At 37.6% G+C, this 23,617-nt stretch overlaps 1 protein-coding gene across 9 annotated transcripts in view; it reads left to right on the forward strand.

Moving 5' to 3' along the window:
- Window positions 1-23,617, forward strand: part of ASH1L (ASH1 like histone lysine methyltransferase) — a 207,940-nt gene that overhangs the window by 101,978 nt on the left and 82,345 nt on the right. For 8 of the 9 annotated variants that reach the window (XM_070779558.1, XM_019953617.2, XM_070779541.1 and 5 more), the window contains one exon: window positions 7,022-7,201. The exons of the other annotated variant lie outside the window; for it this stretch is intronic. In XM_070779558.1, coding sequence (XP_070635659.1) covers window positions 7,022-7,201 — 180 coding nt within the window. The remainder of the gene's footprint in view (window positions 1-7,021; window positions 7,202-23,617) is intronic. 9 annotated transcript variants of the gene reach the window in all.

The following is a 23,617-nucleotide window of genomic DNA, read 5'->3' on the forward strand; positions in this document are numbered from 1 at the left end:
CTCCCTGGTGAGTTTTAGGAGAACGTTTTTAAAGACAAGGTGAGGGAAGAGCATCCCAGGTATATGATCAGCTCATGCACAGATCTCTGAATGGTTGGTTGATGGTGAGGGAACAGGGTGGTGTCAGAGGTTACATCATCAGTCCTTAGGTGCCAGGAGGTCTGTGGTGTTCAGGATCATCAAGTAGTAGTTAATTTCTTTAATCTGATGGTCGTTTTACCATCTATAAAACAACTTCAGGAAATGTGCATCAGATGCTATTTTCGACGTTAAGTTTAGAGAAAACTAAAGCAGAGGATATAAGGGAGCGATCTGTCCTGGGAAAGCCTCACAAGCTCCTGCTTGGTTGCAAAGAGTCCAGTTCAGAAATCAGAAAAATGAGAATAATTCCCAAAATGTGACGGACAGAGATAAAACATATACATTAAATTAACAAAATAAAACTAAGTTATAGTAGAGAGAATCACTGAAGACCAACATTAGTAATACTAATGATAATTAATAAAATATATAAACTTGTGGTAAGGTTGATCAATAAGGAAAGAAAAAGGTAATAATAAAATTAGAAAGTAAAAAGGAGTTAAACTATATATCAGAGATTAAAATATGACAACTGTAAGAACTTTATGCCTAGAAAATTATAAAACTCAGTTTTAGATATAGAATGGGTGAATGTATAGAAAGAACATCGGTAATATTCCATGTTCTTGCCCAGTCATACACCACTTCCTTGCCAGTAGCTATAATCAGTCTCCTGATGTATACCTTTTTTTAATACCATTTAAGTATTCAGTGCTAGACAATACATTGATAGTTTAGTTTATCCTTCCCTGAACTTCACTGAAATGGAATTACATAGAATATATGCTTTTGTGCCACACCTTTTTTGCTCAACATGTAAAACCATCTCTGTTTTTGCACGTAGTTGTAGTTACCTCTTTTTTGTTGTTACGTGTTATCCATTGTTTGTGTATAATACAAGTTTTCTTTAAATTACTAAAGTATAGATGATCCATCAATTTCTGCTGCACAGCAGAGTAACTCAGTTATACATATATACGTGGGGGGGTGTATATATATATATACATACACACATATGTATTCTTTCTCATCTTCTTTTCCATATTGTTTTATCACAGGATATTGAATATAGTTCCCTGTGGTATACAGCAGGACCTTGTTATTTATCCGTCCTGTATATACTGGTTTGCATTTGCTAATCCCAGACTCCCAATCCTTCTCTTCTCCACCCCTTCTCCCTCTTGGCAACTGCAAATCTGTTCTCTGTGTCTGTGAATCTTTCTATTTTGTAGATAGGTTCATTTGTGTCATACTTTAGATTCCATGTATAAATGATATCATGGTATTTCTCTTCCTCTTTATGACTTAACTTCATTGCGTATGATAATCCCTAGATCTATCCATGTTGATGCAAAATGTAGAGTTTTCTGTTTTACTGTTGGGTTATTTTCAGCTTGACACTATTATCCAAAAATATTGCTCTTAACATTCCTCTAATGTTCACTGCTGGATAGGATACTAATTTCTCTAGGGTATATACCTAGGAGTGAAATAAAACACCTGATTTGCCCTAAGACTTAATTTTAAGCTATGGTTTATTCAGCCAGGGGCGTCCCTGGTTGCTCAGTGGTAAAGAATGTGCCTGCAAAGCAGGAGATGCAGGTAACTCCGGTTCAGTCTCTGAGTTGAGAAGATCCACTGGAGAAGGAAATGGCAACCCAGCCCAATATTCTTGACTGGGAAATCCCATGGACAGAGGAGCCTGGTGGGCTACATCCATGGGGTCACAAAGAGTCGGACACAGCTTAGCGACTGGCACCCCACTCCAGTACTTTTGCCTGGAAAATCCCATGGACAGAGGAGCCTGGTAGGCTGCAGTCCATGGGGTTGCTGAGGGTCAGACACGACTGAGCGACTTCACTTTCAGTTTTCACTTTCATGCGTTGGAGAAGGAAGTGGCAGCCCACTCCAGTGTTCTTGCCTGGAGAATCCCAGGGACGGGAGAGCCTGGTAGGCTGCTGTCTATGGGGTCACACAGAGTGGGACACGACTGAAGCGACTTAGCAGCAGCAGCAGCAGCATAGAACTGAGTATAGAACTAGGTAAGAGAAACAAGATCCATGCATGCAAGCTTGCTCATATGACAAAGGTAACCCTACATATCAATAAAGAAAGAAAACTGTATTCAATAAATGGTGCCCCCAAAGTTTTTATTTTTATTATTTATACTTGTTTATTGGAGGATAGTTGCTTGACAATGTTGTGTGCCCCCAAATTTTATATTGCATAAGAATGGGAATGAGATTGGATTCTGCCTCTTTTTTTTAGTTAATTGTTTAAGTTTGGCTGTTGCTGCACATGGGTTTTCTCTAGTTGTGATGAACGGCAGCTACTCTAGTGCAGTGTGCAGGTTTCTCATTCCATTGGCTTCTCGTTGCAGAGCAGAGGCTCCAGGGCCTGCAGGCTTCAGTAGTTGCAGCACGTGGGCTCTAGACCTCGTGCTCAGTAGTTGTGTTGCATGGACTTAAGTTGTCCTGGGGCATGTGGAATCTTCCTGGATCAGGGATTGAACCCGTGTCCCCTGCATTGGCAGGCAGATTCTCAACAACTGGACCACCAGGGAAATCCTGGATTCTGTCTTAATCCATGTGTAAAAATCAGTTCCCAGTTGGTTAAATAAATACATAGCATAAAAAGTAAACCTTCTTTTTAAAGTTAATACAGAATGAGGAAAACTTAATGACGTTCTTTGTTTGAAAGGATTTCATAAACAAGATATCAAAAGCAGTAAGCATACAGGTAAACACTTATAATACTGATTATATTAAAATTAAGAATTTATCGGACATCATCCACGTTAAAGTATGAATACTTTCTACAAACTTGGAGAGGAAATTTATAACATAATTTATAAGTTTTGGTATCCAGAATATGTAATGAAAAGAGTGTTTCAAATCAATCCAGTATAATCTAGCAATTACCTTTTATATAACTTAAAATTCTTACCCAGCTATCACCAGAATGCATTTTTTGTAAAGGTGTAGCAAGATTTATTATAATGTATAGAAACTGGAAATATCCCTGGTTGTTAACAGGAAAAGGAATCAGTATATAGTAGTTTTTCATGCAATGGACTATGATATGGTAATAAAAATTAGTGAATTATAACTGAAATGTAATGATAATAAATGAGTCTTAGAAACAAGATTTTAAGTGAAACAAGACCCTGAAAATTATGTACTAACTGATACTGTTTTTATAAAGTAAAAAAAAAACCCATGAAAAATAAACAACATATTGTGTTACTGTAGATAAATATATCATAAAACCATTTTTTTTTTTTTTGGCCATGCCATGCAGCTTGTGTGATCTTAGTTTCCCCATCAAGGATTAAACCTTAACCATACCAAGGGAGCCTCAGTGCCAAGTCATAACCACTGGACTGCCAGGGAATTCCCATAAAGCCATATTTTCAAATACCTTACCTGTCTTCTTTCTCTTTTCTTTCCTGAAGAATTCAATCTTAAAGCCATTAAATAAGTGTCTATCTGGGATGTGGAAACCATGGTGATCCTGAGCTGGATGTTAGAGCCTTAATGATGTGAAGACTTGGGTTATGGGATGAGGGAAAGAGAATATCAATCCAACCTAAGTTGTCAAAGCCCTCGTGGAATGAGAAGGACACTCTTGTAATGAGAGTGCCCAGTTTGGGGTATCAGGGACCAGTAAGGTTAGGAGGTGTTCATCCTGCTGCTGCTAAGTCACTTCAGTCGCGTCTGACTCTGTGCGACCCCGTAGATGGCAGCCCACCAGGGCCCCCCGTCCCTGGGATTCTCCAGGCAAGAACACTGGAGTGGGTTGCCATTTCCTTCTCCAATGCAGGAAAGTGAAAAGTGAAATTGAAGTCGCTCAGTCGTGTCTGACTTTTAGCAACCCCATGGACTGCAGCCTACCAGGCTCCTCCATCCATGGGATTTTCCAGGCAAGAGTACTGGAGTGGGGTGCCATTGCCTTCTCCTAGAACTCCTTAATAAGAATTTTTAAAAGTCTATTAGTATGTATTTTCATTTCCATCATAAACCCCCAAGGTGATTCTGATATATTTGGTCTATAGCTAGAACTTGGAGAAACATGGCACTTGAAGAATTTATATATGTAGAATGTATATCTGAGAAGGCAGTGGCACCCCACTCCAGTACTCTTGCCTGGAAAAATCCCATGGACAGAGGAGCCTGTTAGGCTGCAGTCCATGGGGTCGCAAAGAGTCGGACACAACTGAGCGACTTCGCTTTAACTTTTCACTTTTCATGCATTGGAGAAGGCAATGGCAACCCACTCCAGTGTTCTTGCCTGGAGAATCCCAGGGACAGCGGAGCTTGGTGGGCTGCTGTCTATGGGGTAGAACAGAGTTGGACACGACTGAAGCGACTTAGCAGCAGCAGCAGCAGCAGAATGTACATAGACACATGTAAGCAGGAAAGCAGATAACATTTTTGAATGAAGGAAGAAGAAGCATAGGGTAAGATGAAAGAAGTAAAAATGAATCTGTCTGATAAGGAGAATAGGAAAACATAAATAATAAAATATGAAATTCGTCTATCTGTCTCATGACCAAGTAAGATTTCTCCCAGGTATATAAAACTTGTTCAACATTCAAAAATCAATCAATGTGATTCATTACATTAATGAGTAAAGAAGAAACATCACATGGTCATAGCAATAAATGCAGAAAATTTTTTTACAAAAATATAACATGTTCATGATTATAAACTTAGAAATCTAGGAATAAAAAGAAACTACCTCAACCTAATAAAAGCTGTATGTAAAAAACCCAAAGCTGACAGCTTCAGTGGAAAAAGAGCTTTTCCGCTATTATCAATAACTAGGAAAGGAAGTGAAGTGAAAATCACTCAGTCATGTCCAGCTCTTTGCAATCACATGGGCTATACAGTCCATGGAATTCTCCAGACCAGAATAGTGGAGTGGGTAGCCTTTCCCTTCTCCAGGGGATCTTTGCAACCCAGGGCTCAAACCCAGGTGTTCTGCATTGCAGGCAGCCTCTTTACCAGCTGAGCCACAAGGGAAGCCCAAGAATACTGGAGTGGGTAGCCTATTCCTTCTCCAGCAGATCTTCTCAACCCAGGAATTGAACTGAGGTCTCCTGCATTGCAGGTGGATTCTTTACCAACTGAACTATGTGGGAAGCCCCCAAAGAAAGGAGGCCCACTTCAATTCAACATTGTGTTGGAATTCCTAACCACAGCAGTTAGGCAAGAAAAAGAAAAGTCAGCCTGTGTTTGGGGGTTGAAAGACTTAAGATATCAGTGCTACCCAAAGTGATCTACAGATTCAGTGCAGTCTGTCAAAATCCCTATGATGTTTTGTGTGAAATAGAAAAATCCATCCTAAAATTCATGAGGAATCTCAAGGGAGTCCAAATAGCCAAAACAATCTTAAAGAAAAGAACAATGTTGGAGGACTCACACTTCTAGATGTTTTTCTTTTTATTGTCCATTTTCATCATCTAGGACCTTTAACTCTGATATTTAAGTGATGAGAGCAGACTTTTGTCTTACCCTTTATATTATGGAAATTGTATTGAGCCTTGCACTAAGTGAGAGGCAAAAAGAAAATCTAGAAAATTCCCTGATGTGTCATTGCTTTGGTCCCAAGAGGCCCAGCCAATCTGTGTGCTTATGTTTATTTTATAAATATAATTTCCAAGGATTTTAGTTTTGCTTAATGGGAGGATAGGTAGAAGTGTCTATTTCATCCTTGCCTCGAACTGTATTCACCTTAATTTTTAAAGGTGTTTTTGATTGATTTAAAATTGTCTTTTGACAGGCTCCACCCTTCCCCTCCTTTAAGCAATTATAGATGTGTTTTCTTGCCTTCTAGCTTGCATTATTTGAGACATGAAATCTGCATTCATTCTTATTTTTGTACTACTGTATATAGATGGTGTATTTTTTCTCTTACTCCTTTTATTTTCTTTGTCAATACTTTCCAACAAGTTTATTATGATATGCCATACTTGTTTTAGCTTATATTGCTTATCGTTTGTTTAACTTCTTGGAACTTTGGGCTCTTTTTATCAAATTTAGAAAATTTTGGTCATCGCTCTCTTTTTTTTTCATTCTGAATTTTTTAATATTATAAATGTCACATTATTGTGTGTCTGTTTCTGTTCTTTTTTATAGATTTGATTTTATTTTAGTCGTCAGTTAAATTACTTGTGGATAGGTCTGGATTCTTTTGAAGATAATTTTTAAGCTTTATTAGGACTTGTTTTACTCTAGAGATAGTTGTCATGCAGAGATGGATAATGTTACCTTCTGGGATCTCTATTGAGTGCCCACGGTGTTGGGCAGTGTCTGTCACTCTCCCTAGTGGATTCTGAGTATCTGTCATCATGTGTGAGCTCTGGAAATTGTTTGGGTTGTAATATTCTAGTGGTTCTTTGTCCAGCCTTATGGAATTTCACCTTGCACATATACAAACCTAGTACTGATAGATAATGTACTAAAGAAGACCCTTACACAGATTTCTAAAGTTGTTTTTCTCCTTTACTCTCTCCACTCCAGTACTCTGCCTCATGAATTCTAACTATCTCAATCCCTCCATAGTCTGATCTCTCTTTTCAGCTCATTACGTTGGCCATTCTCTGCTTTGGGTCTACTCCCTCCACTTCAGTTGTTCTTATAAAGGCAGATTATCTCTTTCTATTTTTTTTTTTCCAATTTTCTCAGGAATCACAGTGCTGCAATACAATGTCTGATAATTGTTTCATAAACTTTCTCCAGGTTTATAGTAGTTTGCTGTGTTTCTGTTAGTTTCTATCAGGAGGACAAATCTGGTATCTGTTACTCCTCCATGACCAGATGAGGAAGTCCCCATATCTCTCTTTTTTTTTAATTGCTGTGATGTTTTTTTAAATAGATAATCATTTGTAGGAAAAAAAAAATTCACCGTGAAATTATCTTTAAACTTCTCTTTCTAGCTTTACTGAAGCAGCAGTTGAGATTCCCAGTCCTCCTGAAACCCCAGCCAAACCTCCCGAACCTGAAAGTACCTTGCAGCCTGTGCTTTCTCTCATCCCAAGAGAAAAGAAGGCCCCACGTCCCCCAAAGAAGAAGTATCAGAAAGCAGGGCTGTATTCTGATGTTTACAAAACTACAGAGTAAGTAGTGGTACCTGTCAGCTGACATCCTTTGAAGACCTGTTATTCTTCCATGTTTTAAATAATACTTTGAATATCAAGGAAAAAAAACCCAATACAAATGTAATATACACAAATACAAATCTCATCACAAGTACCTCAGTGTTCACTGTACTTATGATATGTTTTGGGGGGCTAATTATTTTCCCTGATCTTTTATCCTCTCTCTGCCTTTCTAGATTATATTTCTATAGTTTGGATTCTAATAGTGCCTTTTTTGTTAACTGAAAATAAGAAAGGAAGCACTGTGCATGTATCTAAAAATAATCTTGATGATTTTCTACACTCATTCCTCTTTTGATTCCTCACTTGTTAAATGCCTTCTGTGTTCCAAACTATTTGCCAGAGGAGTAAAGTACTCCTTACTTTTAAGAATTTCATATTCCCTTGGGAAAGTGCAGCTTAAATAAGTCCTCTGATTGAGAATTTTTAAAAACCCAAAGAGCTATCAATTAACTATATCATTGAGTAAGAAGTGGTTCACAGGAGTATAGCAGAGTTTGGTTATGGAGGTTCAACAGTCTGCAAGATGGAATAGGGCATTTCAGTTAGATAGAATATCATGTACCAAGACACATACTAGGATTCAGAAATTTTTCATATATTAAAACAACTCAGAAGTTCACTTTTTCTGAAATGTAATGGTGTGGAAAGTAAGCATTGTGTGATAGAGACCACAAAACCATGGATTTTACTGACTCAAGATACTTACCCCACTAAGCTACATGAAATTTAAAATGCTGTTTTTTTTAAAAAAGGAAGTGAAAAGTGCAACTTTGTGTTTTAAGATGATAACTCTGGCTGCAGAGTGGAAAAATGAATGAGGGAGTTACTAATGGCAGAAATTGACAATAATCGTCAAAGGTCATGAGGTCTGAATTTAGTCAAGAAAGGAATGAAATTGAAAGAGGAACGATTATGTTTTAGAGATACATTTGATGTGGTTAAAGTGATCAACATGTAAACCACAGCACTTTATTTTGCATTGAAATGACCTTTCATTAATTTGTCATCGAGATATCATATAAATTCTTTGAGTCCATTTCTGCTGCTTATGTTGTGAAAATGTTTTATTAAGCTTACTTTCAGCAGCCAGTGATAGGAAATCCTCATAAATAATCAAGACTTTTTAAAGATAAACATTTATTTTCCTTTAATTTATAAGAAGTTGTGAAGTACACAGTTCAGAGTTAACATGCTATCTTCACAGTATCTTCAGGGACCTAGACTCCTTTTATTCTGTTCTTCCATTTCAGCACGAAGCTTGCGTTCCTATGGTTACATTTTGTTCTGGGATAACTATCATAAAGTCTTCATTGCAGAAAGTATAAAAGAGGAAAGGGAGTAAAAAACATGTACCTTCTTTGTAAGGAAGCTTTGTGAACTGAATGTGTCTGCCTCAAATTTCATATATTGAAGCCCTAATCCCTAGTGAGGTGATATTTGGAGATGACGGCTTTGGGAAGTAATCAGATCATGTGGTGGAGTCCTCCTGAATGAGATTAACCCCTTATAAAGAGAGACAGTGGGAGAGATGATTTCTTTCTCTCCCATGTGAGAGTACAAGAAAGCAGTGTCTGCAAGCCAGGGAGAAGGCTCTCACTTAGAACTGAACCCTGATCTTGGACTTCCCATCCTCCAAAACAGTGGAAATAACATTGTTATTTAGACCAGCCAAGTCTATAGGTAATTCGATATAGCAGGTAATCTAAGAAGGAAACTTCAAAACCTCGTAGCTACTAACCAAAATATAGACATGTAACCACACTTCCGCCACAGGGAAGGCTGAAAAGTAATGGTCATTGTTTCAGATGACAGTGCAGAAAAAAATTAGCATTCTGTCATTACAAATAAGAAAATGAAAATATATTTTGGGAAGATCTTACACAGTTAGATTTTAAAGCAGTGTTTTTCCTGAATAGAAAAGCAGATATGTGTGAAATTTTTTGCTAAAATTTAAGTCTTACTTTTTTACTAATGTGCTTTTCCTGGATTAAATTCTGAAAAATGGGAGATTAATAATAAAATCAGTCTGTGCCTCAAAAGACCAGTATCATCAACTACATCAGTGTTTTAAAATGTCTTTAATCAGGCAAAAGTCTTTCACTCTGTAAAGGACCTCGTTTATGTTAGAACTTGTTCTTCATCTCATAGAAATAAATAGTAAGAAAATGGTTTATTGGGGATTTTTTAAAAAAACATTTGTCAAATAATACATGTGTGCATTTTTAAAGCTACAAAGCCAATATATTCTTGTGGGCTGGCTGCTTTTTATTGGTAACAGTTAGGGTGTAAGTTGTTTGTTTTGAAAAAATAAACAATTATTTAGAACAGTTTTAGGTTCACAACAGAATTGTTGGAAAGTACAGAGATATTGCATATATCCCCTATCCTTATGCATGCACAGCATCCCTGCAATGGACATCTACACTACAGTGGTACCTTTTTGACAATGAACCTGTATTGACACAGTGTCACTCAAAGTTTGTAATAGACATTTGGGTTCACTTTTAGTGTTGTACATTCTGTGGGTTTTGGTAAATGTACAATGACAGGTATCTACCATTGTAGTAGCACAAAATAGTTTTGCTGCCCTAAAAGTCCTCCATGCTTGAGAAATTTGGTTTTTTTGGTCACAGAATGGTACAAGAGAATTACAAGTTTATTCTTTTTTGTATAAATCATTATAGGTTTTAAAAAGTTGGGAGGGGAGAGTGTGAGTCGATTAAAATTGAATCAAGATAAGACCACACTATCAGTATGGAAGATGAATTAGATGAGGAAATACTAGAAGTAAGAAGACTATTAGGATGTAAGAAGACTATTAGGAAGCAGGTTATACTCTGTGGTTTTCCAGGATAGATCTAATGTGATAGCAGTGGCTAGATGTTGGAAAAGGTGGACTCTTGAAATTTTTTGACATTAATATTGAAATGAATTAAATACTGATTGGTTGGTAGGGAGTAAAGGATGGGGCTAGAGTCAATGATTCTTTCCTGGAAAATCTCATGGGTGGAGGAGCCTGGTAGGCTGCAGTCCACGGGGTTGCAAAGAGTCAGACACGACTGAGCGACTTCACTTTCACTTTTCACTTTCATGCATTGGAGAAGGAAATGGCAACCCACTCCAGTGTTCTTGCCTGGAGAATCCCAGGCTCGGGGGAGCCTGATGGGCTGCCGTCTATGGGGTCGCACAGCGTCGGACACAACTGAAGCAACTTAGCAGCAGCAGAGTCAGTGATGATCCCAATGTTTTGTTTTGTATTCCTGGGTGTGTGATGATGTCATTAACTAATATACTGGATGAAAGTGGTATGGCCAGTATTCCTTGGATTAAGTGAGCCTCTATTACCATGAACATGACTATGTACATGTACGTATATAGGCACCAAAAAATGTCTTTGCTTAAAGCAAGTCAAATTTATTTTATAGTCCCTGAGGTCCGAAGTCTGAATTGAATCTCTCTAACCTAAAGTCAAGGTGTTAGCACAACTGTGTTCCTTTTAGCCGCTCTAGGGTAGAATTCTTTCTCTTCCCTTTGCAGAATCAAGAGGCTACTCGAATTCCTTGGCTTGGGGCCACTTCTGTCTTCAGAACCAGCAACAATGACATTGAGATCATTGAGGTTGAATCCTCACATTGAATCACTTCAACCTTGGTTGTTTTCACTTTTTTTTTTTCCACTGACTCTGCCTCATTTGTATTCTTCTTCCATTTATAAGGACCCATGTGATTAAGTTGGGCCTACCCAGATAATTCAGAATAATCTCTGTATTTTAAAGTCAACAGATTAGAAACCTTAATTATATCTACATATTCCCAGCTTCTGGGAATTTTTATTTGAGGAGGAGGTTGTATATTTTTGTGCCTGCTATACACTTCTAGCTTATAGGATTTGGAATGGGGTATGGGGTTTTCACTTCTTATTTTTTATGTGTCTTTTATATATCTTGTAGTTGTAAAAATGCTATATTACTTTTGGAATTTAAGTTTTATCTAATAGAGATTTTAAAGAAAATGAAATACCAGATATACTTCAGGTGAATTGGAGAGTGAACTTTAGAGTGTACATTATGGTAAAATAGCATAATATTGAATATTAACACTACTTTGAAAGGGAGCTTCTGGTTCTTTTGTTGGGTGGAGGTTTCTGCTTTTAGTTTAGTCACTGTCACACTGTTTTGGGTGGATTACTTAGTTTCCCTGGGAATGGTAAAAATGAAACTTGATATATAAAGTGAAGCTATTGAACTACATGTGGTTCATAGGGTCACAAAGAGTCAGACACGACTGAGCGACTGAACTGAACAGATTGAACTACATAGTTCATATCTTAAGACTATCCTGACTCAAAAATTGTGACTTCTATGTTTTATAAAAATAAAACATATGCTTTCATATGCTTTCTTTGATTTATAGGCTCCTTTTGAGTACTAAATCTGTTATAGGAAATAGGATAACTATAAATTTCAGGCTTACAGAACATTGCTTGTTTGCAGGGGAATTAATATATGTGTAAAATATAGATGTATTTATTATATATTAATACTATAATATTTATATTATGTGTGTAATACATAATGTTTATACTTAGCTGTCATTTCCTCAAAATAATACGTATCTTTGGAAATAAAATGAAAGCATGGTACCATTTTGTATTTGATATATTATTTAAATTTTTAGAATGCTTTCATATTAAATCTGTGGGAAACAGTAAAGTAGATGGTTACTATCTACTGTTTAGGAAACTGACACAGAAAAGTTAAAGAACTTAAGTTTACAAAATTTATCATCAAAATAATTATTGGGGTTTTTAATGCCTAGAGGTTCCACCAATCTTATTTCACCAGTAAATCATGCTGCTTTTCAGAAACTGAGGTTCAAGGGGTACTGGATTAAAATTTCTTTGTTATAGATAATCTCATGGTTACGGTTGGATTAAATTCCAGAATATGGTTCATTTTCCCCTGAAATTCTTTAGGAACATTGTAGGTCTAAATTCAGCTTAAATAGGAGGGCAGACTGGATGAATGCAAACCTCACACCATTCCTATTTAGTATCAATAGAAAGTCATGCCTGCGTGCTTAGTCGTATCTGACTTTTTTGCTACCTCATGGATTGTGGCCCACCAGGCTCCTCTGTCCATGGAATTTTCCAACCAGCAGTACTGGAGTGGGTTGCCATTTCCTCCTCCAGGGGATCTTCTCGAACTAGGGATCAAACCTGTGGCTCCTGCATTGGCAGGCAAATACCCACTGAGAAACCTGGAAAGCCATGGAGTAGCAATAGTTTTGAATTTCTATTGTTAATTAATAAACTTTTTTAGAGCAGTTTTAGGCAAAATAAAGCAGAGAGTACAAAGATTCCCATATATACCTTGCCCCCATCCACACTCAACTTCCCTCATTTCAGCTAGACCTAATCCTTCATTTGACACGTGTTAAAACCGAAGCTAATAAAAGGTTAAATGACTTGCTGGAGTCCCACAGATCATTTTTAGCAAAACAAGGTAAAAATTTCAGTTCATCTGATTTTATCTTAATCGCTAAGAAAGCAAAAATAATGGATGTTTATTTATTGAGGTATAATTGAACCACAAAATTATATTGGCTTCAGCTGTACAACATGATTAGGTATTTGTGAATCTGCAAAATAATCACATAAGTGTAGTTAAATATCTGTCACCATTGTTGTGTCCGACTCTTCAACCCCATGGACTATAGCATATCAGGCTTCCCCGTCTATCACCAGCTCCCAGAGCTTGCTCAAACTCATTTCCATCAAGTTGGTGATGCCATCCAACCTCTCGTCCTCTGTCGTTCCCTTCTCCTCTTGCCTTCAGTCTTTCCCAGCATCAGGATCTTTTCTAATTAGTCATTTCTTCACGTCAGGTAGCCAAAGTATTGAATCTTCAGCAACTGTCCTTCCAGTGAGTATTCAGGACTGATTTATTTTTGGATTGACTGGTTTAATATCCTTGCAGACTGAATAATAGTCCATTATTTATGTGTGTGTGTCTATACATATTGGAGAAGGAAATGGCAACCCACTCCAGTATTCTTGCCTGGAAAATCCCATGGACAGTGGAACCTGGTAGGCTACTGTCCATGGGGTCGCAAATATATATATTTATATCACATTCATCTCTCAGGAGACACTTAGGTTGTTTCCTTATCTTCGTTATTGTAAATAACACTGTAGGAAACATGAAGGTACGGTGATCTTTTCAAGATAGTTTTTTTTGCTTGCTTCGGATTAATACCCAGAAGTAGAATTGTTAGATCATTGGTAGTTCTAGTCTTAATTTTTTGAAGAACATCCTTACTGCTTTCCATAGTGGCTGTGCCAGTTTACATTCCTACCAGCAGTACACAAGGATTCCCTTTTCTTCACATCCTCACCAACAATTGTTATTTCTTGTCTTTTTGATAATAATCATCCTGACAGTTTGAAGGTGATAGTTCATTGTTGTTTTGATTTGCATTTCCCAGCCAATACTTTAATGTACCTGTTGGTCTTCTGTATGTCTGCATTGAAAAAATGTCTATTCAGATCACCTGCCCATTTTTAAATAAGATTGTTTGTTTATTTGTTTTTGCTCTTGAGTTGTATGAGTCCTTTTTAAATTTTGTGTATTAACGGTTACCCTATCAGATATAATTTGCAAATATTTTCTACCTTTAAATAGTTTGACTTTTAATCTTGCTTATGGTTTCCTGTGCTGTGCAGAAGCTTTTTAGTTTATCTTTGCTTTTGAAGAAGCCTTTGCTTTGGGTATCAAATCCAAAAAAAAAAAAAAAAAAATCATAATCAGGAAATGTTCCAAGTAAAAGTTTTTAAAACAAAAGTAGCTTCATGTTTTAAAATTTTTAATTAACTATATTGTGGTTAAATATACATGTCATAAAATTTACTATTTTAATCATTTTAAGTGCACCATTCACTACCATTAAGTACATTACCTTGTTATGCAAACATCACCACTGTCCACCTGCAGAACTTTTTCATCATCTCTAACTGAATTGTTTTATTTCTAAAATATGAAACTAGTATGGTTTTCCAGATGGCTTAGTGGTAAAGAGTCTGCCTGCCAATGCAGGAGCCACAGGAGATGCAGGTTCAAGCACTCCGTCCAAAAGATTCTGTGGAGTACCGAAGTGTGATGATATATGCAAAATGACTGGCAGGCAGTAGACACTCAAGAGTAAATCTTAGCTGTTTCTTCTGCATCTTACTCTTCCAAACAATTGTTTCATATCTCCTACAGTATGTTTTCTATCCTCTTTTTTTTTAAGTAAACAGTTTTATTGAGATGTAATTCACGTATACAGTAACCTATTTCAATGGTACAGGTCATCAGTTTTTGGTATATTACATTATTAATTTTTTAAATTCTGAAATACTTACAAAATTTGGCGTTTTAGCCATTCTTAAGGTTATATTTCAGTGGCATTAATTCACAGTGTTGTATAACATAACCACTATTTCCAAAATTTTTTCATTACCCTAAATAGAAACTCTTTAATAGTTAAGCAAAAACTTCCACTCCTAAAACTCTCCTCAGCCCATCATAATGTCTCATGTACTTTCAGTCTGTATATTTTGCCTCATCTGGGTGCCCCATGTTAGTGGAAACATACACAGTATTTGTGCTTTGGGGTCTGGATTATTTTATTTAACACAATGTCTCTGCTGCTGCTGCTGATAATGTCTCTAACTTTCATTTATGTCATAGCATATATCAAAACTTCATTCCTTTTTATGGTTGAGTAATACTCCATTGTACATACATACCACATTCTGTTTATTCATCTGTTGATGAGCACTTGGGTTATTTCTCTCTTTTGACTATCATGAACAATGCTACAGTGAACACTGGCATACGTTTATCTGTTCAGGTTCCTGTTTTCAGTCCTTCATGTATAAACTTAGGGGTAAAATTGCTAGATCATACGGTGATTTTATATTTAGCTTTTTAAAAAACCACCAAACTTTCCCACAGTGGCTGCATTGCACCACTGACTGTTCATCATACAGTTAATTTACTGATTTGCAATCTTTCTACTCTGTTAATTTGTTTTCACATATAAATTTTCCTCTTAGCACTGCTTTTACTGCACCACATAAGTTTTGTTTTGTCCTATTTTTGTTTCCATTCATTTCAAAGTATTTTCCAATTTCCCTTTTGATTTTTTTATTTGATCCAGTTGCTTACAAGTATGTCGTTTAGTTTCTCATGTAAGTGAATTTTTCAGTTTTATTTCATATCTAGTTTCATTCCTTTGTGATCAGGAAAGATATTCTGTATGGTTTTAATAATTTTTGATTTATTGACTTCATTTGTAGCCTAACATGGTCTTCCTGAAGAATCTTCAGTGTGCACTTGAGAAAACTATGTAATCTTGTGTTTTTAGGTGGAATGTTGTTTCTGTTTCCGTTAGATCCTGTTGGTTTATAATGTTGTTCTAATATTTATTGGTCTTGTATGTGGTTGTTCTAACATTTATTGAAATTGGTAAGTTGAAATTTGCCAACTGTTACTGTACAAGTGTCCATTTCTCTCAAATTCTGTCCGTGTTTCCATCATATATTTTGGATCCTCCGATGTTTGATGGATTTTTTTAATATATAATTGTTATAACTTCATGGTGAATGGGCTCTCTTGTCAATATTTAATGTTCTTCATTGTCCTTTGTAACTTTTTTTTTACTTAAAGTCTCTATTTTTTGTTCCTATCTTTGGATCTAAAGTGAATCTCTTATATATAGCATGTATGTAGTTGGATCATGCTTTCTATTCATTTTCTTCCTCTGTACCTTTGATTGGAAAGTCTCATCTATTTACATTTAAAGTAGTTACTAATAAGGAAATATTTATGCTTGTCATTTTGTTTTCCATATGTCTTATAGCTTTTTGTTCCTCATTTCCTCCATTACTGCCTTCTTTTGTACTTAGCTGATCTTGTACCTGTTTGATTCCCTTCTCAATCTGTTTTGTGTATATTCTATAGCTGTTTTGGGCTTCCCTGGTGGCTCAGATGGTAAAGAATCTGCCTACAATGCAGGTGACCCAGGTTCAGTCCCTGGGTTGAGAAGACCCCCTGCAGAAGGGAATGGCAACCCACGCCAGTATTCTTGCCTGGAGAATTCCATAGACAGAGGAACCTGGTGAGTCCATGAGGCCTCAAAGAGTCGTACACGACTGAGCGACTAACACTTCACTTATTGCTATTTTGTCTTTGGTTACCATGGAGATTACATATAACTTCATAAAGATATAAACCTGTAATTTGGATTGATACCAACTTAACTTCAGTCACATGCAAAAATACTATTCCTATAAAGCTCTATGCCTTATTTTTATTATTGACATTACAGATTACATCTTTATTCATTTTGTGCCCTAAAACACATTTATAATTATTTTTTATGCATTTATCTTTTAAATCCTATTTTCCATACTCTGTTTCTCTGCAGTCACCCATCATGATTAAAGTATAAGAAGAGCCTCTTTTGTCCTAGAAAAAAATCTTTTTTTTTTTTTTGCACCACAGCATGTGGTATCTTAGTTCCCCCACCAGGGATTGAACTTGTGCCCTCTGCATTGGAAGTGCAGAGTCTTAACCACTGCACCATCAGGGAAGTCCTCAGAGTCTTTTTTTTTTCTCTTTGGCTGCACTGGGTCTTCGTTGCTGCGTGTGGACTTTGTCTAACTGCAGACTTTCTCTAGTCAGGGCCTGCTCTTTGTTGCGGTCCTCAGGCTTCGTTGCAGAGCATGGCTCTGCAGCACACAGGCTGTGGTGCACACAGTAGCTGTGCACACAGTACAGTCTAGAGCACACAGTAGTTGTGGCGTACAGGCTGCGTTGCTCCCTGGGATATGGGATCTTTCCAGAGCAGGGATTGAATTCATGTCTCCTGCATTGGCAGGCAGTTTCTTAACCACTGTACCACCAGGGAAGTCCCCCAAAAGTCATTTTATGATAATAATACTAATAATAAATAAAGATTCCATTAACAGAGCTGATAACTCTTCACATGTGGTTTACCTCCTAATGTAGGGTAAAACATATCAGATCACTGATTAGTCTCAGGAATTATCATGATTTATGAAAGTTCAGTCTGCCACTTAGACATGGAGAAGCATTGGAAAGGAGTCCATAACCACATTTACATTCTGTTCTGTTTTTTATAGAAGCTTGCATGTGTTTACATGCTCAGTCGTGTCCCAACTCTTTGCAGTCCCATGAACTGAAGCCATCAGGCTTCTCTGTCCATGAAATTTCCTAGGCAAGAATACTGGAGTGGGTTGCCATTTCCTGCTCTAGGGGTTCATCCCACCCCAGGAATCGACCTCGCAATCCTGTATATCTTGCATTGGCAGATGGATTCTTTACCGCTTGAGCCACCTGGTTGTGTACAAATATGTTTGTATCTGGCTTTGAATAGGCAACAGCTATTGTTCTAGCTCCCTCTAGTGATAATATATTCCTGATGGACTTTTAATAACATGATTTACTATACTCTAATAAAAAATAAGATTTAAGATACTTCAAAAAATTTATCCCATTCATACAATGGAATATTATGTAGCCTTAAAAAAAGAAGGAATTTGACACCTCCTACAATATGGATGAATTTTTAAAGTCTTATTGCAGGTGAAGAGCCAGTCACAGTTGACTACTCTAGGTACCTGTCATTCTACATATGATAGGTACCTAGAGTAGTCAAATGCATGGAAACAGAATGGAGAATGGTGGTTACCAGGAGCTGGTGGCAGTTACTGTTCAGTGGGTACATAGATTCAGTCGCACAAGATGGAGTGTTCTATAGATAGATAGCAGTGATGGTTGTATAAAGTATAACTGTGAATGTACTTAATACCCTGAGATACACAGTTAAGATTTGTTAAAATGGGAAATTTTACGTTATGTATATTTTACCAGGAAAACTTTGCAAGAAATCCGTTACCTCAACTTGTGAGATATTCCTCCAATCTGTTCTTTAGACTGGAAAATTATATAGCCTTCCCTTAGGAAATGTGTGTCTCAAGCTCTAAATGCCATCAGAATTCATGGGAGAGATAGGAAAACATAATTTTCTAATGAAAATTGGAAATTAACATGTCTTAAAGTGTAGAAATTACAAATTACATCATCATTGCTATAGCAATGATAGTATTGTAAATTAGGAATTTGGAAAGTGAAGTAATACTTTTTAATACACATGTAGTTATTTTTTTCTATGTAAAAACACAAATATTAGTATTTTCCAACCTGAGCATGACTTAGAAATTACCTAATTTACTTCCCTTAAGACCTAGATAAGTAAATCTTGCATGCAGTGATACGATCTTCCCAAGTTAATCTGTTGGGGTTTTTTTTTTTTTCCCCCAACAATGGTTTTTGTTTGTTTTGAAAATACTCAAATCTCTGGCAAAATTAATGCCTATATCAGTTCAGTTCAGTCCTTCCCTCAGTCCCACTCTTTGTGACCCATGAATCGCAGCATGCCAGGCCTCCCTGTCCATCACCAACTCCCGGAGTCGACCCAAACTCATGTCCATTGAGTTGGTGATGCCATACAGTCATCCCATCCTCTGTTGTCCCCTTCTCATCCTACCCCCAGTCCCTCCCAACATCAGGGTCTTTTCCAATGAGTCAACTCTTCGCATGAGGTGGCCAAAGTACTGGAGTTTTAGCTTCAGCATCAGTCCTTCCAATGAACACCCAGGACTGGTCTCCTTTAGGATGGACTGGTTGGATCTCCTTTCACTCCAAGGGACTCTCAAGAGTCTTCTCCAACACCACAGTTCAAAAGCATCAGTTCTTCGGCACTCAGCTTTCTTCACAGTTCAACTCTCACATCCATACATGACCACTGGAAAAACCAAAGCCTTGACTAGACGGACCTTTGTTGGCAAAGTAATGTCTCTGCTGTTCAATATACTATCTAGGTTGGTCATAACTTTCCTTCCAAGGAGTAAGCATCTTTTTAATTTCATGGCTGCAATCACCATCTGCAGTGATTTTGGAGCCCCTAAAAATAAAGTCTGACACTGTTTCCCCATCCATTTATTTCCCATGAAGTGATGGGACCAGATGCCATGATCTTTGTTTTCTGAATGTTGAGCTTTAAGCCAACTTTTCCACTCTCTTCTTTCACATTCATTAAGAGGCTTTTTAGTTCTTCTTTACTTTCTGCCATAAGGGTGGTGTCATCTGCATATCTGAGGTTATTGATATTTCTCCCAGCAATCTTGATTCCAACTTATGCTTCTTCCAGCCCAGCGTTTCTCATGATGTACTCTGCATAGAAGTTAAATAAGCAGGGTGACAATATATAGCCTTGACGAACTCCTTTTCCTATTTGGAACCAGTCTCTTGTTCCATGTCCAGTTCTAACTGTTGCTTCCTGATCTGCATATAGGTTTCTGAAGAGGCAGGTCAGGTGGTCTGGTATTCCCATCTCTTGAGGAATTTTCCACAGTTTACTGTGATCCACACAGTCAAAGGCTTTGGCATAGTCAAAGCAGAAATAGATGTTTTTCTGGAACTGTCTTGCTTTGTTGATGATCCAGCGGATGTTGGCAATTTGGTCTCTGGTTCCTCTGCCTTTTCTAAAACCAGCCTGAACATCTGGAAGTTCACAGTTCATGCTGAAGCCTGGCTTGGAGAATTTTGAGTTTGAATTACTTTACTAGCATATGAGATGAGTACAATTGTGTGGTAGTTTGGGCATTCTTTGGCATTGCCTTTCTTTGGGATTGGAATGAAAACTGACCTTTTCTGGTCCTGTGGCCACTGCTGAGTTTCCACATTTGCTGGCATATTGAGTGCATCAGTTTCACAGCATCATCTTTCAGGATTTGAAATAGCTCAACTGAAATTCCATCACCTCCACTAGCGTTGTTCGTAGTGATGCTTTCTAAGGCCCACTTAACTTCACATTCCAGGATGTCTGGCTCTAGGTGAGTGATCACACCATCGTGATTATCTGGGTTGTGAAGATCTTTTTTGTACAGTTCTTCTGTGTATTCTTGCCATCTCTTCTTAATATCTTCTGCTTCTGTTAGGTGCATACCATTTCTGTCCATTATTGTGCTCATCTTTGAATGAAATGTTCCCTTGGTATCTCTAATTTTCTTGAAGAGATCTCTAGTGTTTCCCATTCTGTTGTTTTCCTCTCTTTCTTTGCATTGATCACTGAGGAAGGCTTTCTTATCTCTCTTTGCTATTCTTTGGAACTCTGTCTTCAGATGCTTATATCTTTCCTTTTCTCCTTTACTTTTCATTTTTCTTCTTTTCACAGCCATTAGTAAGCCTCCCCAGACAACCATTTTGCTTTTTTGCATTTCTTTTCCATGGGGATGGTCTTGATCCCTGTCTCCTGTACAATATCACGAACCTCCATCCATAGTTCATCAGGCACTCTGTCTATCAGATCTAATCCCTTAAATCTATTTCTCACTTCCAGTGTATAATCATAAGGGATTTGATTTACGTCATACCTGAATGGTCTAGTGGTTTTCCCTACTTTCTTCAATTTAAGTCTGAATTTGGCAATGAGGAGTTCATGATCTGAGCCACAGTCAGCTCCCGGTCTTGTTTTTGCTGACCTTATAGAGCTTCTCCATCTTTGGCTGCAAAGAATATAATCAATCTGATTTCGGTGTCGACCATCTGGCGATGTCCATGTGTTGAGTCTTCTCTTGTGTTGTTGGAAGAGGGTGTTGCTATGACCAGTGCGTTCTCTTGGCAAAACTCTATTAGCCTTTGCCCTGCTTCATTCTGTACTCCAAGGCCAAATTTTCCTGTTACTCCAGGTGTTTCTTGACTTCCTACTTTTGCATTCCAGTCCCCTATAATGAAAAGGACATCTTTTTTGGGTGTTAGTTCTAAAAGGTCTTGTAGGTCTTCATAGAACCGTTCAACTTCAGCTTCTTCAGCATTACTGGTTGGTGCATAGGCTTGGACTACTTTGATATTGAATGGTTTGCCTTGGAAACGAACAAAGATCATTCTGTCGTTTTTGAGATTGCATCCAAGTGTCCAAGTACTGCATTTCAGACCCTTTTATTGACCGTGATGGCTACTCTTATTTCTTCTAAGGGATTCCTGCCCACAGTAGTAGATATAATGGTCATCTGAGTTAAATTTACCCATTCCAGTCCATTTTAGTTCGCTGATTCCTAGAATGTCGACGTTCACTCTTGCCATCTCCTGTTTGACCACTTCCAATTTGCCTGATTCATGGCCCTAACATTCCAATTTCCTATGCAATATTGTTCTTTACAGCATCGGACCTTGCTTCTATCACCAGTGAAATCCACAACTGGGTATTGTTTATGCTTTGGCTCCATCCCTTCATTCTTTCTGGAGTTATTTCTCCACTGATCTCCAGTGGCATATTGGGCACTTAGTGACCTCGCAGTTTCTTTTTTCAGTATCCTATCATTTTGCCTTTTCATACTGTTCATGGGATTCTCAAGGCAAGAATACTGAAGTAGTTTGCCATTCCCTTCTCCAGTGGACCACATTCTGTTAGACCTCTCCACCATGACCCGTCCGTCTTGGGTGGCCCCACACGTCATGACTTGGTTTCATTGACTTAGACAACACTGTGGTCCATTTGATCAGATTGGCTAGTTTTCTGTGATTATGGTTTAGTGTGTCTGCCCTCTGATGCCCTCTTGCAACACCTACCATCTTACTTGGGTTTCTCTCACCTAGGACATGGGGTATCTCTTCACGGCTGCTCCAGCAAAGCACAGCCGCTGCTCCTTACCTTGGATGAGGTCGCCCCTCCTGACCTTGAACGTGGAGTAGCTCCTCTTGGCCCTCCTGTGCCCACGCAGCCGCCACTCCTCGGACATGGGGTTGCTCCTCTCAGCTGCCGCCCCTGACCTTGGACGTGGGGTAGCTCCTGTCAGCCGCCGCCCCTGACCTTGGACGTGGGGTAGCTCATCTCGCCACCGCCCCTGATTTGGTGGCTGTAGCGACGCTCTCTGTCTTGGTGATGTCCAGGATCACTGTCTGCAGCTTGTCTGACATCTGGTTCCTCAGCTGCTTGGCCTCCTGCTCTGTCAGACATGCAGCCAGACCTGTATACCCTACCCAGATTTATCAGCATTTTGCCACATTTGCTTTATGTCTCTCTATACACACATACACATTTTTGCAGGGGGAAAAATTTTTGTCTCTTGAAAATTTTGAAAGCAAGTTGCAGACATTCAGCCCTCTACATTTTAGCAATTAACCCCTTCAACTATGATACTTTCCTAACTGATCACAATACCATTATCATATCTTAGAAAATATGCAGTATATCAATAATATTATTAATATACAAACCATATTTATGTTTTCCCAGTTGTCCTAAAGGTCTTTTATTTCAGTTAATTTGTTTTCTTTGAATCTAGAATCCAAACAGTTAACATTTATTACATGAGATTGCTATGTCTATTATTTTATTCTAGAATGTTCCCCATCTTTTGTTTTTTATGTAGTTGATGCTTTTTGAGGAACTTAAAATTATTTTATAGAATGTGCCACATTCCACAATTTTTAAATTATTTCTTCATAATTAGATTTAGGTTAAATCTTGGTGTGAATATTACATATGTGACATTCTTAGTATTGCCATATTGGATCATTTGGTTAAGGTGGTATCCACCAGATCTCTCCAACATAAAGATACATTTTTATTATTGTAAATTAGTAAGTAAACCGTGGGTGATATTTAAGGCTGTGGCTTATTCTCTAGCAGTCTTTTTTTTTTTTTTTTAATATATTTTAGTATCCATTATGATCATTGCCTAAAGTGGTGATTTCATTTTTAGTTGCTAACTGGTAATTTTCTAACTCTGTCATTTCTTCAACACTTATTAGCTGATACTTTTCTCTGAACGTGAGCTTTGACTTTTCCTCCCCTTGCACTCTCTCTGTTTTTCTTCTCTTTTGAATATCATATGGATTCATAAAAATTTTAATATATTACTATCATAATCCATTGCCATCATTTTGTGGAGAAATGCTCAAATTTCCCATATTTTTTCACAGGAGACACTTTGGCTGGAACTTGTTTCTTTTAAACATAACCTCATTCATCTTTGAGCATTTCCCTGCTTTCTGTGACAGACAGGTACCATTCACTCAGGTCCTTTTGTTTGTTTGGGTATTTGTTTTTTACTTCTTTGCTGCTGTTTTTCAGATTTACCTTGTACTTTCTTTGCCTCAGATTCTGCATCAATTATTTGACTCAAGAAGTTCTGGTTTCTTTTAATGAGAATTATTATTTAGAAGTCAAAATCTGGGTACTTGGCATGCTGTTTGCTGCTAGGTTGTCATTGTTACTGAGGTGCAGCAGTGCTTTTAGG

Source organism: Bos indicus, chromosome 3 (assembly GCF_029378745.1).
Source record: "Bos indicus isolate NIAB-ARS_2022 breed Sahiwal x Tharparkar chromosome 3, NIAB-ARS_B.indTharparkar_mat_pri_1.0, whole genome shotgun sequence".
Classification (NCBI taxonomy): domain Eukaryota; kingdom Metazoa; phylum Chordata; class Mammalia; order Artiodactyla; family Bovidae; genus Bos; species Bos indicus.